The 13,863-nt window shown below is 35.4% G+C and overlaps 1 protein-coding gene across 1 annotated transcript in view; it reads left to right on the plus strand.

The window, feature by feature from the left end:
• Positions 1-11,717: 11,717 nt before the first annotated feature.
• Positions 11,718-13,863, plus strand: part of LOC126977537 (runt-related transcription factor 1) — a 31,362-nt gene continuing 29,216 nt past the window's right edge. Inside the window, exon 1 of the mRNA XM_050826394.1 lies at positions 11,718-12,627. Within this exon, the coding sequence (XP_050682351.1) occupies positions 12,210-12,627 (418 nt within the window). The 5' untranslated portion in view covers positions 11,718-12,209. The remainder of the gene's footprint in view (positions 12,628-13,863) is intronic.

A 13,863-nucleotide genomic window follows, 5' to 3' on the forward strand; every position in this document is an offset into this window, starting at 1 on the left:
CGGTGTTTCCGGGACGTTACGACATGGGTACCTTAAAAAAAAGCGCGTACACCTTCCTTAAAGGCCGGCAACGCTCCTGTTATTCATCTGGTGTTGCAAGAGATTGTGGGCGGCGGTGATCACTTATCAACAGGTGACCCGTACGCTCGTTTGTCCTCCTATTCCATAAAAAAAAATATTAACCTTGCCTTTGCCTTGATAAGATTTTGTCATGTCGTCTTAATTATTCACCACTTTCATTTATTTGAACTTGTAGTAGCCGAAGAAATATTACCTTCTGAGAACCACGACTTATGAGTTTCAGTCCGCAGACACAGACAAACAGCCGGAGAGATCTAATAATAGGGTTCCGTCGTAGTTGTTGTTGTTGTTCCGTATAAACCTTTTAGTTATAGAATCCTAAAAGAGATGTCTATATGTCTAGATCAGGCTCATGGTAAATTTAAAAAATGTTATAATTATACAAAACCTGAAAGCATTTTCCCAAGGCAAAATGAGCACTAAATACGACATTATAGTGTGAAAATGAATTCAAGAGAATTGCACCTTTAATTAACGCTTCTATTCTGTTAACTACTGACTTCATTAGTGAATAACCGAAATCATTAGGCCAAGTGAAACACCAAAGTACAATTCACTACGCTCTGTTCGTTCCTAACGATATTCCTGTACAGGTAAGCAGTAAGCTATACTGTACATTATTGTAAGTACCATAGGTAGTCCAATTAATCAGTCTGTGCGTACTGGCGGCTTGGTAATTAGATTTAAGAACAACTGGGCGTCAGCCGGAGAATAGCCAGCATTAATTTGAGCTCCTCTAACGAGGGCGACGGACGCCCGAACGGAGACCCCTTGCGTTTATGCGGGATGCATGGAGTAGCCATTGTATTGAAAAATAAATTTTATTTTTGCTGCAAGATTCTTGTAATGAACAAGCAAAGCCAACACCATCACAATACTTGAGATATTGTGATGGTTGTGTGTGAGAGAGTCTTGAGATAGGGCAGGTTGCAGTACACCGTTAAAATTATTTATTTTTTATTTTTATTTTCAGCAAAATAATCTCTAATTTTAATTTAATGCCATCAGCATACGAGTGGCATACTGAAATGATCGGGAATAGGAAAAACCACATGCACGGTATAGCTAAATTGTATTTTATTGTTTTTCGAAGTATTCTTCGTTTAACTTTATGCACTTTTCCATGCGTGCAAACCAATCGTTAAAACAGTTATTCCAGTCTGAAGTTGATATTGACAAAATGGCTGATTTGTACGCTTCCACAGCTGCTTCGGGGTCTTCAAACCGTTGACCGCGTAATAAATCTTTCATTCTAGCGAATGTAAAGAAATCGTTTGAGCTCAGGTCAGGACTGTACGGAGGATGGCCCATCAGCTCAACGTTTTCCTGCTTCAAAAAATCATTTGTCTCCGAGCCGTATGGGAGCTCGCATTTTCGTGATGTAAGATGATGCAACGTTTCGGGTTATTTTTTCAGAGCCATCAGGTACCCACCGGGAAACTAGCTTTCTTACACAAAGTTCAATATGTAATATCGACTGAATTACACTCATTCCGATACTGATAACAGCCTGAATCTGCTCGTATGTCACATGACGGTCAACTAATATAATATTTCGCACAGCTGCGATGATTTCAGGCGTGACCGCTGTTCTTGGTCGACCTGTTGAAGAAACAGTGCTGAACGACACACGACCGCGTCGAAACTCGGCATACCAGCGGTACATTGTCGTTTGACTCGGTGCTTCAACATCATAAATCGAAACAAGTTCGCTGAGACATTGATCTTGAGATAAGCTGCGACAAAAATTGTGATAAATTATGGCACGGAAATGTTCACGCGTGATTTTTCTGTCAACGACGTGTCAACTTTAAACCAACATAGTTTTTTATTTTGCACTTTTTTTTTAATTGTTTAAATGTCATCAATTCTAAGAGGCCAGTATTCAAATTCTAAAAAAGGTTTTATTGTCACTCAATCGGAAATATTCTATTCCCGATCAATTCAGTGTGCCCCCCGTACAATTCAAATGTAGTTACACACATAGAAATAAGCAATGTAACAACATAGTTCTCAGTTCTTATGACAAATATACATATTGTAATATTTACCACAACATCGGAAAAAGATTACTATTATTTCAGCGTTTAGCATTATATTTATATGATGCATGTAGTGATGCACTAAAATTATGAAACCTTTCGTTATTTTGTAAAAACTGGGCGTAGAATTTGTAGGCACTGCACTGAACAATCACTAAATATGCAGTTCATTCCATTATTTTGTACGAATTTATATTTGTTGAAGATATTTGCGAATAAATTGGTTATCCGAAATCGTTTTCATAGTAATTCGTGTCATTCGGAAAACGTCCATTAATTTCAGATGATATAAAAAATATAATATCTTTCTTCACCTGCACTTTTTTCTTTTTGTCTTTTTATCTAATTACTTTCGTTCATTGCAGCATAGGAAGATATACAGAATTTATGTTTCTTATAACAATAGGTACTCTTTAACACTTAATAGTAGGCAACATACTGACGTGATAAATAATTAATTCACAGCAAATCCTCCACGATGTGCAAATTCAGGTCGTGATATAGATAAAATAAAATATGATTTCTTATGTGTTATAACGATACGTCACTCGAACGGTTAGCTCAGTTGGTTAGAGGACGGAACGGCGGATATCGTGGGTTCGAGTCCCGCATCGTCCATAAAATTTTGTTTTTCAAATTTTATTTGTATATTAATCCTAGAAGTGAGGGTTATCACATTAAAAAAAACATAACATATAAAGTCAATTTCCTAATATGCAAATATAACTGTACACAACCTGAGAGTTGAACAAAGCATACAAGATTTTATAAAGATACGTTAAACACACACGACTTATTTAATGTTATAGGTTTGTCAATAGGTGACTAGACTGTCAGTTGTAATATGTGTAAATACAGATTTCATAACTTTATTAGGGTTTAAAATTAAGATAAAAATATTTGCGATAGCAAAAGGAATCATCACAGGAGTCTCTACAGATGGCTCTGTCTTCTCGGTGTCCACCGTAGCATCGGTCTACGCGTCCACTATGCTATGTTTATTGCAATCTGGTGGCTAAATGTTGCTGCTTAGCCGCCTTACTGCCCATTGCCATACCCTGTTTTGGACCTTCAAATATTTATAGCATTTTAATTACTCTGAAACGCGTTCATTATACCCTGTATATTATCAACGGAAAGAGGTACTTAAATAACACTTAGGAATTTTTTAATGTAACCAATACCTAACTAAGATAAATAATAACAATTATATTAAAAAAAAAACTATTTATATATTCTCATTATATTTAATAATTTACTACTTACGTCAACAAGGCCCAGAAAATAATTTATAGATAGTATTTTTGCCCGTTTTTCTGTCTCTCTTTTTGTGCATGCTCATTTTAGAAACATTTTTACAGCTGACTTAAGCTTGGAGTCAATTACGTACTGTTGTAATTTTCTGTAACTTAAGGTGTTACGTAATTATTCATTAACATAATATTATTGTACAATAGCTATATGTATATGAGTCCCTGCAATATCTATATAAAAAAAATTATAGAGGCTTCCATTTGTGCGCGCATCACGGAAAAACTGCTGGATAGATTTCAATTAGGTTCTCTAAGGTTTATTTTCTAGATATTTATTCAAAAAAAAATTGTGATATATTCATTTAATATAATGTTATTAAAAATTTAAGAAACAACGATTTTTAAAAGCACTACGTGCATAGTCATGTGTGTACCTGGACGAAGTCACGGGTGTAAGCTTATTAATATATACATTTTTCACACATTCTCTTTGTTAAGCATAAAGTAAAATACGCGGATGTTTTGATTTGAGCTATCCTGAACCCTGCTACTCAATCCCAGTGTCACAATCTTAATTATGATTCCTACCATCTCCATTTTCCGCATGCATCCAAAATGATCGTCAAGGAACGTGCAACCAAGGGAACTTTAAGTCTACACCACAATTCCATCTTGAAGGCCAGTAACGTATCACTCATAGTCAAAGTTCTTTATTTGCTACAAACATTAGCAGCTAAAATTGTTATAAATTTAAGACTTGGCACATATTTCGTCTTGACAGACATGCAAATATTGCAGTGGTTAAGATTTATAATTATTATTATAAACTATCATAAATCATTAACGAGTACATTCAAGTTCGCCAACGTACAGCCATACCTAAAAGACCCTACAATAAACAATGACAATAATTAATACAATTTTTAGAGATATTGTAGTAAAAATAATCTCTTAAAAATATAATATGAAGAATAAGATTGGTGCCAGTTACCACATCATTTTCTAATATTCGTGTATTCTAAAGACAATATTTTTATATATATATAAGAGATTTCCACGTATAAAGTCACTCATCACGATATCTCTGGAACCATTAGAGCTAAAGACTTGAAATTTAATAGGAATATTCTTTTCACCGAGTAGAGGTCAGCTAAGAATGGATTTTCCGTTTCATAAAATTCCATCCGCAAGAGTTTTTTTTATTATGAACAGAACAACGTCTGTCAAGTCAGCTAGTATTATTTATTTTTAACACACTAGCATGACTGTTTGTTTTGGTACTAAGTGGTTCTAATGTGATAAAGAACAGTCACGTAACAAAGCATAGTAAAGTATTACCTTACGATTATTGTTATTTTTGTATTTTAACTACATACATAGTTATAGGATTATATATGCTTGAGTCGCACACGCGACCGCGACACCGATTACAAAATTGTCAATAATCGTAACTAGAATTATATAAGTTAATTAGATTGTTTAAAAATATGCAATTATTATTATACTTTTTAGTGCATATTATATCTATTGTCTTGGATGTTTTTTTGTTATATTTTTCTCGTTTGAATAGGAATTTGTTAAGTCCGTACATATTTTTATACAATCTAATAAATTAATCTAATTCTCGTTACGATTATTGACATTTTTGTAATCGGTGTCCTCCGCAACACCACTCTCGCCTCTCGCCTCCTCACGTCGCGTGTGCGACTCAAGCATATCTCACCTATGTATGAAGATAAAAAACCTGCCTTTGTTGACACCGACTACAAAAATAACAATAATCGTAACGTACTTCGTAACTAACGTAATCTTAAACAATACAATACATAATAAATGTATCGTTGACTCCCACCACGGTGCCCCCGTCACGTACCAACATGTTTTGGGTTTTCCAAATCATATGTACGTTTATAGTTTATACCTATTAGACGCTATACTCAGTCTGGCCATAAATATTGTTGCAATTAAAAATAAACAAAATATTACATTTGAATTTGGAATCTGTCATTTTAATATGATTATTCTTTGACTTTTCTCATTTTGGCGCCAATACATTGTACAATATTTTGCGATATAAAATGGAGTGGGGTGATAAAGAGAACCGAATCGCTGCGATTGCATTACACAAAGTAGGTGTGAAGCCAAATATTTTAAAACTCTCCATACGCCTGGTATTAGTAAAATGTTTGTGTACCTGGCTATTAATCCCTATTAAGAGCATCTCTGAGACATCTCTCTTGTCCCTACAAGAGAGATGTCTCAGAGATGCTCTTTTTTCTGTCATAAACAGAGGATGCTCTGTTTGTGACAGATAATGATCTGGCCGTCCACGTGGTGTTTGTACCATAAAGGTGGTCAAAGCAGTAAGGGAAAGAATTCGATGAAATCCTGTCTGAAGGCAAAGTATTTTATCTTGGGAGATGAAGACAGCACCTAAAATCATCATGTCGCGTTTTAAAGGATGACTTAGGACTTGCAGCTTATAAGAGACGTACTGGTCATTTCCTAAATGATAATTTAAAAAATAATAGGCTGGTAAAATCGAAACAACCATTGAAGCGGTACGCAAAGGCATTTAATCTCAAAGCTCTAAGAAAGCTTCCAAATTAGTCGACAGAGCGCAACGTGAGCACTATTCGATTTCAATGGTGGTTTGGTGGGGTATTAGCTATGTAGAAGTGATTCAGACATACTTTTGTGAAGAAGATATCGAAACATCGGCACAAGTGTATCAAGATGCCATGCTTGAGAAGGTAGTGAAGCCCCTCAACAACATCATGTCCAATAACCAAGAATGGTCCTTCCAGCAAGACTCGGCGCCGGCCGGGTCATAAAGGTCGATCTATGCAATCTTGGTTGGAAACGAACGTTTCGGACTTCATCTGAGCTGAAGACTGGCCGTCTAGTCCTGATCTTAATCAGGTCAGATTTAGAGAGAACGGCTTGCTCTAAACGCTATGATAATTTGGAGTCACTAAAACAATCTGTATAATTGGCAATGAAGAATTTTCTCATGGAAAGAGCGCGTGCCTCTATTCATAACTGGCCTCAACGTTTAAAGGACTGTATAGCAGCCAATGGAGACCACTTCTAATAAGCTTTTTATATTTTAAATTGTTTTATATTTTATTTATGTTTATGTATTAAAGTAACACACTGTAAAAGTAATAAATGCTTTTTGCAATATACATTTTTTTTTCTTAAGTAGGCGTGTGGGGACATTTACACCCCAACGCATGTTTAAAGGTTTAGAACTATTTTATTTTTAATGTTACCCTCATGATTTTTCAGCTACCTTCATAATTGCATATATCCTTCGTATTCTAGTCTTAAGCAGCACTCGGTTTTGTGTAGTTGAGTCGAAAGAGTACTTTTGGGGTGTAAATGACCCCACGCGCCTGTTTTCGTAGTTAAAAACTCGGGTAAGTATTTTTTATATTTCTAATAATACGTTATTTATTGGTGTACTATTGTTTATATTATATATAATATGAAGGTGAGGAATTCAATATCAGTGGTATCAACTCTTATGTAATCTACAGGGCTAACGTAGATACCAATATAAGCTCAAGAATATTTTTGAAACAAATGGCTGTGAAATTGGTTAAACCACATTAATTATCAAGAGCGGGAATTCTCAGTCTACCCCAACCTTTGCAAAAATATCTCAAACGGAGCCTAGAGATTAAGGAAGCTCCTTCTACTTCTGGACGAGTCCGATCGACATCTTTGAAAAGGTGTCATATTTGTCCAAGATTAAAGGACCGCAAAACCAAAACTACATGCTCTAAATGTTCAAAACATACGTGCAGTGACTACATGAATATAGTGTGCGAAAAATGTTTCTGAAAAAACTAGTCTTTAAATAATATTAGTTATATTCCAGGTATATGTTTTTTTTTATTACTAAGAAGGTTTATTATTTAAGTTTAAACATTATTAATGTCATCACTAATAGTAGTCTGATTTGCATATATTTACCTAAACAAATAAGTGGGGTGTATAGCACCCCACGCGCCTACTTATGTAATTTTTTTAGCGCGCCTACTTAAGGGTTAAGGTCTGCAATGTTCTTGTCATTCCTCTGGTGTTAAAAGAGACTATGTCACAGTGATCACATACCATCAGGTGACACTTATTTATGCTTGATTATTCCCCTTTTCCATGATAAAAAACTAGGAATTATAGTATATGTTAAGAAATTATGTTCCTTAAATAGAAAAGTGTATTTGTACCTAACGAAAAGATTTAAAAATTAATTTTATTAATATAATAATTTTATTATTTTTATTGCCTATGTATTAACATAATAATATAAGGTAACAGTAGACTTAAGGGAATGAGATATTTATTTAATTAATAAATATTTAATTCCTGAAGTCTGGCTTCTACGGTGTCTTGAGAATATCAGTATTGAGAAGTAAAATTCCCTACATAATGCAGACTAGACACTATTTTGGTTCTATAATGTCCATATTGTAATTAGATATTAGATTTCTGTAAACTTTTTGCACCAAATATACCTTTTTATTATAATTATTAAAATTTTATATTTTTATATTTTTTTATTTACCCAGTATTATATTATACAATATGAGGTGATCTTGCTAAAGCATTGAAATGCAACGTTAAGTAAAAGAAATTTAAGAGAAATACTGTCGAAAGAAAACAATACGAGTATTTATATTTAAATTATTTTTCCAGGAACCATGGTGGACGTCCCCAGAACAAGCTTTATTAAAATCTGATCATTGGTCTCGGAATGCATAGGAAACAAATATAAAATAATTTTTATTTAATGGAAGATGAATATTTGAAATTATAACTTTATATACAATGACTGTTATGAGTAGTAGGAATAATAATAACAGGAACGATCTGTATAAATCAATATGATGCAAAGCTTCGCAATCTGCTTAGCTCTGGTCAGCGAAAGGGTTGTTGAACTATCTCCCGAGGGCTAACCCTCACAAACAATGTTCCCTCGGCCCTCTGTGTGCACGGACTTAAATAAAAGGTTTGATTTTGTGTTGTAAGGGCCTCTTTCAATATTTACTGAGTGGTCCTATCTGCATACCTTTATGGCACAGCTTTGAGGTCTAAAGGGCTTTGCCTCCTATTATTTTAATTTGGTGGTTGGGAAATCGAGTGGTCATTCCAATATAATGTGTAATAGCTTTATCCCACACTTCCATTGAGATATTGCTTCCAATAAAGTTAATAATGAATCATATCATTATATTGCTAGGGCAGTGTTACTAGGGCTACATAGATACTTTCACAAATGGCGGGTGCATCTACCTATAAGGCCGCCTTCGCTCGTGCGGCCTGGCCGGAGGTGATCACTTAATATCTCGAGCCTAGGTGCGTTTGTTTGCTCTCATCCATATGCGACCTATATAGCCCAGTGGTTAGTGACCCTGCCTACTGAGCTAGAGCTAGAAGAGGTCTCCTAGAGGGTTCGAATCCCGGTAGGTGCAAACATTTATATGATGAATATGACTATTCGTCTCCGAGTCATTTTTATGTATTTATGTATGATAAATTAACTATATTTTATGATATATATATCATTATCTTGTATCCATAGTACAGACTAAGCCTATCATATTATAATTTTTATTACTAAAAAAAGGTTAACAACCGTTTTTAAAGTGAGTTTTTTTTTCTGTTATCAAGTACAGTGTTGTGTATTTTTATGTTTAAGTGTAAAGTTTTATATAACAATATAAGTTCATATAATTAATGAACTTCATGAACACATTTTTACACGACACAATATGGTGGGATTTTATTATAAAAGTTAAATTTGACCTTTATTTGAACTTAATGTTGAGTCTACCTATACTACTGTAGCGTTAGTGAGCCTGTCACTTATCTATATACGAGTATATAAAAGAGAATGTATGTTTGTATGTTCCCTAATAACTCCTAAACTATTCGACCGATCTCAATGAAATCTTTTGTAATAGATTCGTTGAAGCTCAAGGAAGGTTTACATATTATATAATTTATATGGCAAAACAACGTTTGCCAGGTCAGGTAGTTTATAATGTTATACAATGTTGAATCAGTTTATATTCAGAATATCGGGGAATAGAAGTTGAAAACAATATGGATAATGATGACTTATCATTATTTTATGAGGTTAATTCGATTTTCTATTGAAGTAAATAGCCTGAAAAAATATTATTTGAAGTATCGTATACATTCGTTCTGCTTAATAAATTGGTACTTCAGTTAATTGGTAGTATGAAAGTTAATTTATGACTGTTTTTTTTTACTCCTCAATGGATAATAATTATACCTATAACAAATAAGCCATTATATTTTATTAACGCACTGACCCATAAAACTTTGCCTAAAGTTAAAAATGATACAAATTTTGAAAATAATAACATAGTAACCATAACATATACTATGTTATAATTTCGAAAAACTAAACCATCATTCGGACGGTTAGTTAAGTGACAAGAACCCGGGGTGTATCCCGAGAGGCGTGGGTCCAAATACCGCGTCATCCATAAATTTTGATAAACATTAAATTTATATAATCTTGGTCTTATTATTTTTCAAACAATATTACCGCGTGCAACGCAGAGTTGCTCGAATAGTCGGAGATTCAATACTCTGTGAACGGCTCGATCACATAGTGCTGTATAGTGACGTCACTTTATTTTGTTTATTCTAACGTATTCATCACAGGTAGTCTAAAAAAAGCTGTTTAACGCCACACTCCAAAAATTCAAATTCAAATTCAAATATTTTTATTCAAAATAGAATGTACTTATTGAAAGTCAAAAAATTACCACCCATTCCAAAATGAATGCCTCAGACCTGAGAAGAATGGGCGCAAGAAACTCAGCGGGCTTTTTTTTTCATCAAAAATATGTTTTACAATTAAAGTAACATTTACAAAGTAACAAAGTAACATTGTACATTTAAACTTATTATTTTAATAATCTCGCTCCATTCCCAATCTGTGGTATCATTAATATCTTATATTATTATCTTTTGTTTTGAACATTTTCTGGAATCTTGTTGTAAAAGCATATACATCGCCCCACAAAAGACTTACTAACTCGACTTAGCCGAGTAGTAGGTATCATAAGTTTATGTCTGTTCCTGGTGTTAATACAATAATAGATATCATCATTACCATCTGGATGTGTGGTGTTCTTTTACAAGAAACTTTCAGCCACGTACAACAAATCTATGGTTTGAACTTCTGAAATATTTTTTTCCAGTTACTGAAAATAGATTTTATAGCGTAAATAAAAAACTATTTATATTACGTTACAAGGCTTATATTTTTATAATATTTAATAAAAATCACTTTTTTAATTTATGCTTACGCTTATGATTTTGTTTTTTTTTTATATAATTAATATTGTATATTATTTAATCAAAACAAATCTTATAACTATATTTACAATACTACGACTACATAAAATTAAAACTATCATTACGTGAATGCTTACGCTTAATTTATCTAACCAATATATTAGTTTTATATGTTATTTAAGATAACTTAACGTTTTGTGACACCTTTTCAGATTACGTTTTCAGGGGGAATTTATTCATATGTAAAACATTGGCGTTAATCAAAGAAAAAACTAACAAGTAATGAATCAGAAATAGTTTTATTTCAATTGAGTAAGAACTTTTAGTGCAATTGATTGCACGCACACTCTTTATTTACCCGACGTTATGTTGATTTTCCAATTAGCGTGGTACTGCCTATGGGCAGGCTTATGAAAATCTTGTTATAGGAACACAGTAATCTTAGAAGCCTGGTTAATTTAATTTAATTTAAATTGTTAAATAAAGTTTAAATGGGTTAAAACGCATCATCATCTAAGGACGCAATCAACTTAACTGACTTTTAACTGACGATCTGCGTTTCTTATAGTCTGCATGTTTTAAGTAAGTATTTTTTTGAGTTCATAGTTAAATATTTGAGCTAATCAAAGGAAGAACTAGTTATAATTTAGTTAAGATAGTTATTGAAGGTGAGACACTTTCACGTAAATCACACACTGAGCCACTTTTCGTGTTAGTTTCGTCGACGGCTACAGCGGCGGGTGCTCCGTCCTTCGCTCGCACGCCAGCGGCTGCTAAATGCCGCAAGAGGCGCGTGCATCTCGTTTGCACCACCGCACTTGCCGTATCTCTCGCTCGCGCCGGCGCGAACACGTGTTTATTTGTATGTTTTATCCTTCGGCGGCTTTAAACCCAACCCACCCCGACCGCAAAGTGTGCTCCCCCCCTCCCGGCCCGCGCCGACTACGCCTCTCCACCGCCCGACACCGACTCACCCGCGAAACTTTGTCCGAAGTCGTGGAGCGCGGACGTACGGACGAACACCGCGTATTAATAGCCGCTGACACCGCAGCCATACGTGCGGAGAACCCGAGTCGCATCCCGACCGCGGACCACACCGCACGCACTCAATTACCAGCGAACCAGACAACTCCAAATAACAAAGTATGTCCGCGCTGAAAGTGAGTGCGCGATCGTAAATACTGTATAACAAAAAGTGCGGCCGTCATTGAAAACTAGTGAAAAGTTTTTTCGCCGCGCGGGGGTGGCTCCCCTGTGCGCCGGAAAAAATCATCCCCTCGCGCCCCTCGTCCGAACCTTTCATTCAGCGTGAAAAAAGTGTGGCAAGGCCGCGTGACGTCACCGCCTCTACTAGCCACGCGCGTATCCTAGCAACGTGTCATATCATCCGGCTGGCTTAAGATGCGTGACGAGAGCGAGGGGAGCTGAAGTGATCGTCACTCGAGTGAAGTGCTGGTGAAATGTAGGAAGTGGGATAAGAGTGGACCCTATGTGTAGTACGCAGCGAGTTAGGGTGTCGAGGATGCACCTCACAGGTGCGTCCAGTGGCACGGTGTCTCCGGACACCAGTTCCACTCTCCTCCACGAAACGTACACCAAAATGACGTCAGATATACTCGCCGAAAGAACTTTAGGAGACTTCCTCTCGGAGCATCCCGGAGAGTTAGTTAGGACAGGCAGTCCACATTTCGTGTGCACAGTTCTGCCTCCTCACTGGCGATCAAACAAGACTCTTCCAGTGGCTTTTAAAGTGGTAGCTTTAGGTGATGTCGGCGATGGTACACTGGTTACAGTCCGAGCTGGTAATGATGAGAACTGCTGTGCTGAGCTTCGGAACAGCTCAGCGGTGATGAAGAACCAGGTTGCCAAGTTTAACGACTTGAGGTTCGTCGGGAGGAGCGGTCGCGGTGAGTGCTTAAGGTGCAGTTGTTGTTACACATGGATTAATACAGTTTATTTATCGATAAATTTATTTAGATAAACCCGGTGCAAACAAACAAGACAATAAAATAATCCCAAATAATAGACGGTAAAAAATTTCTTAAGAAAACTCTCTATATACCATCCACTACTCTGTACAAACAAAAAAATGAAATATATAAAAGTACTCACCGAAATTAATTTTCGAGTGCCACAGATTTTTTTTGTTTAGTTTAGTTTAGTTCAGATATATATCTGAAACTTTAATAAGGAAAAATTATGGTTATAGTACCTTGCTTTCTCTTCTGTGTATTATTTAAAATAAATTAACTATAGAAATGCTTAAATAGTAACCCTGATCTCATATGATATCGATTTCACTGTACTATATTTTAATTAGTTTCGTTCCACCCTTCAAGCAACGCCTATAATAATAAAACCCTTTCAGGGGATCCAAGTTGGGAGATACTCAATCAAAAATGAATGGCATAGATTTCTATGTATTATTCTCATAGAACAGAATTGATTTTAAGCTTTTGTACAGCTAAACTAAAATTAAAAAAATATTAGAGTCGCTCAAAACTTCAGAACAAAGTGTATATAAAATTTTTGAGATGATTTATTTTTAGCTTAGATTTATATATCTGCAATTGTCATATTTTTAACGAGTAATAAGCAGTTTTAAATTTGAACACCAGCAGCTGAATTACACCGCCGGACAAAACGTCATAATGCGAAAATCCACAACCGCGCGTTTCATTGAAACTTTTTATAGTATTACTTAGGGACGTTCAAGTTTAAAGCATACTTCCATCGTAAAGACTGTCAACGCGTCTCCCGACCTTTAGTATTGCTGATGTCCATCGGTGACTTTCTTTACTTTAAAACGAGTTTCCACAACATAGATACAAATTATAATCTTAGTATGATAACATTTCTTTTCGTTATAACCGTCACTTATCGCATATATCTGACACCAGCTGTTACTCGCTAGCTAGCTACCTACCCGTGTCTTCGTCCGCTCTTACCATTACATTTTTATTTACATTTTTTTTAATGAACATAAGGGACGAGACGAGCAGGACGTTCAGCTGATCGTAATTGGAACGCCTTGCCCATTACAATGCAGTGCCGCTCAGGATTATTGAAAACCAAAAAAATTCTGAGGGGCATTACAACTGCGCTGGTCACGTAGAGACATAAGTTGTCAAGTCTCATTTGCC

Source organism: Leptidea sinapis, chromosome 45 (assembly GCF_905404315.1).
Source record: "Leptidea sinapis chromosome 45, ilLepSina1.1, whole genome shotgun sequence".
Classification (NCBI taxonomy): domain Eukaryota; kingdom Metazoa; phylum Arthropoda; class Insecta; order Lepidoptera; family Pieridae; genus Leptidea; species Leptidea sinapis.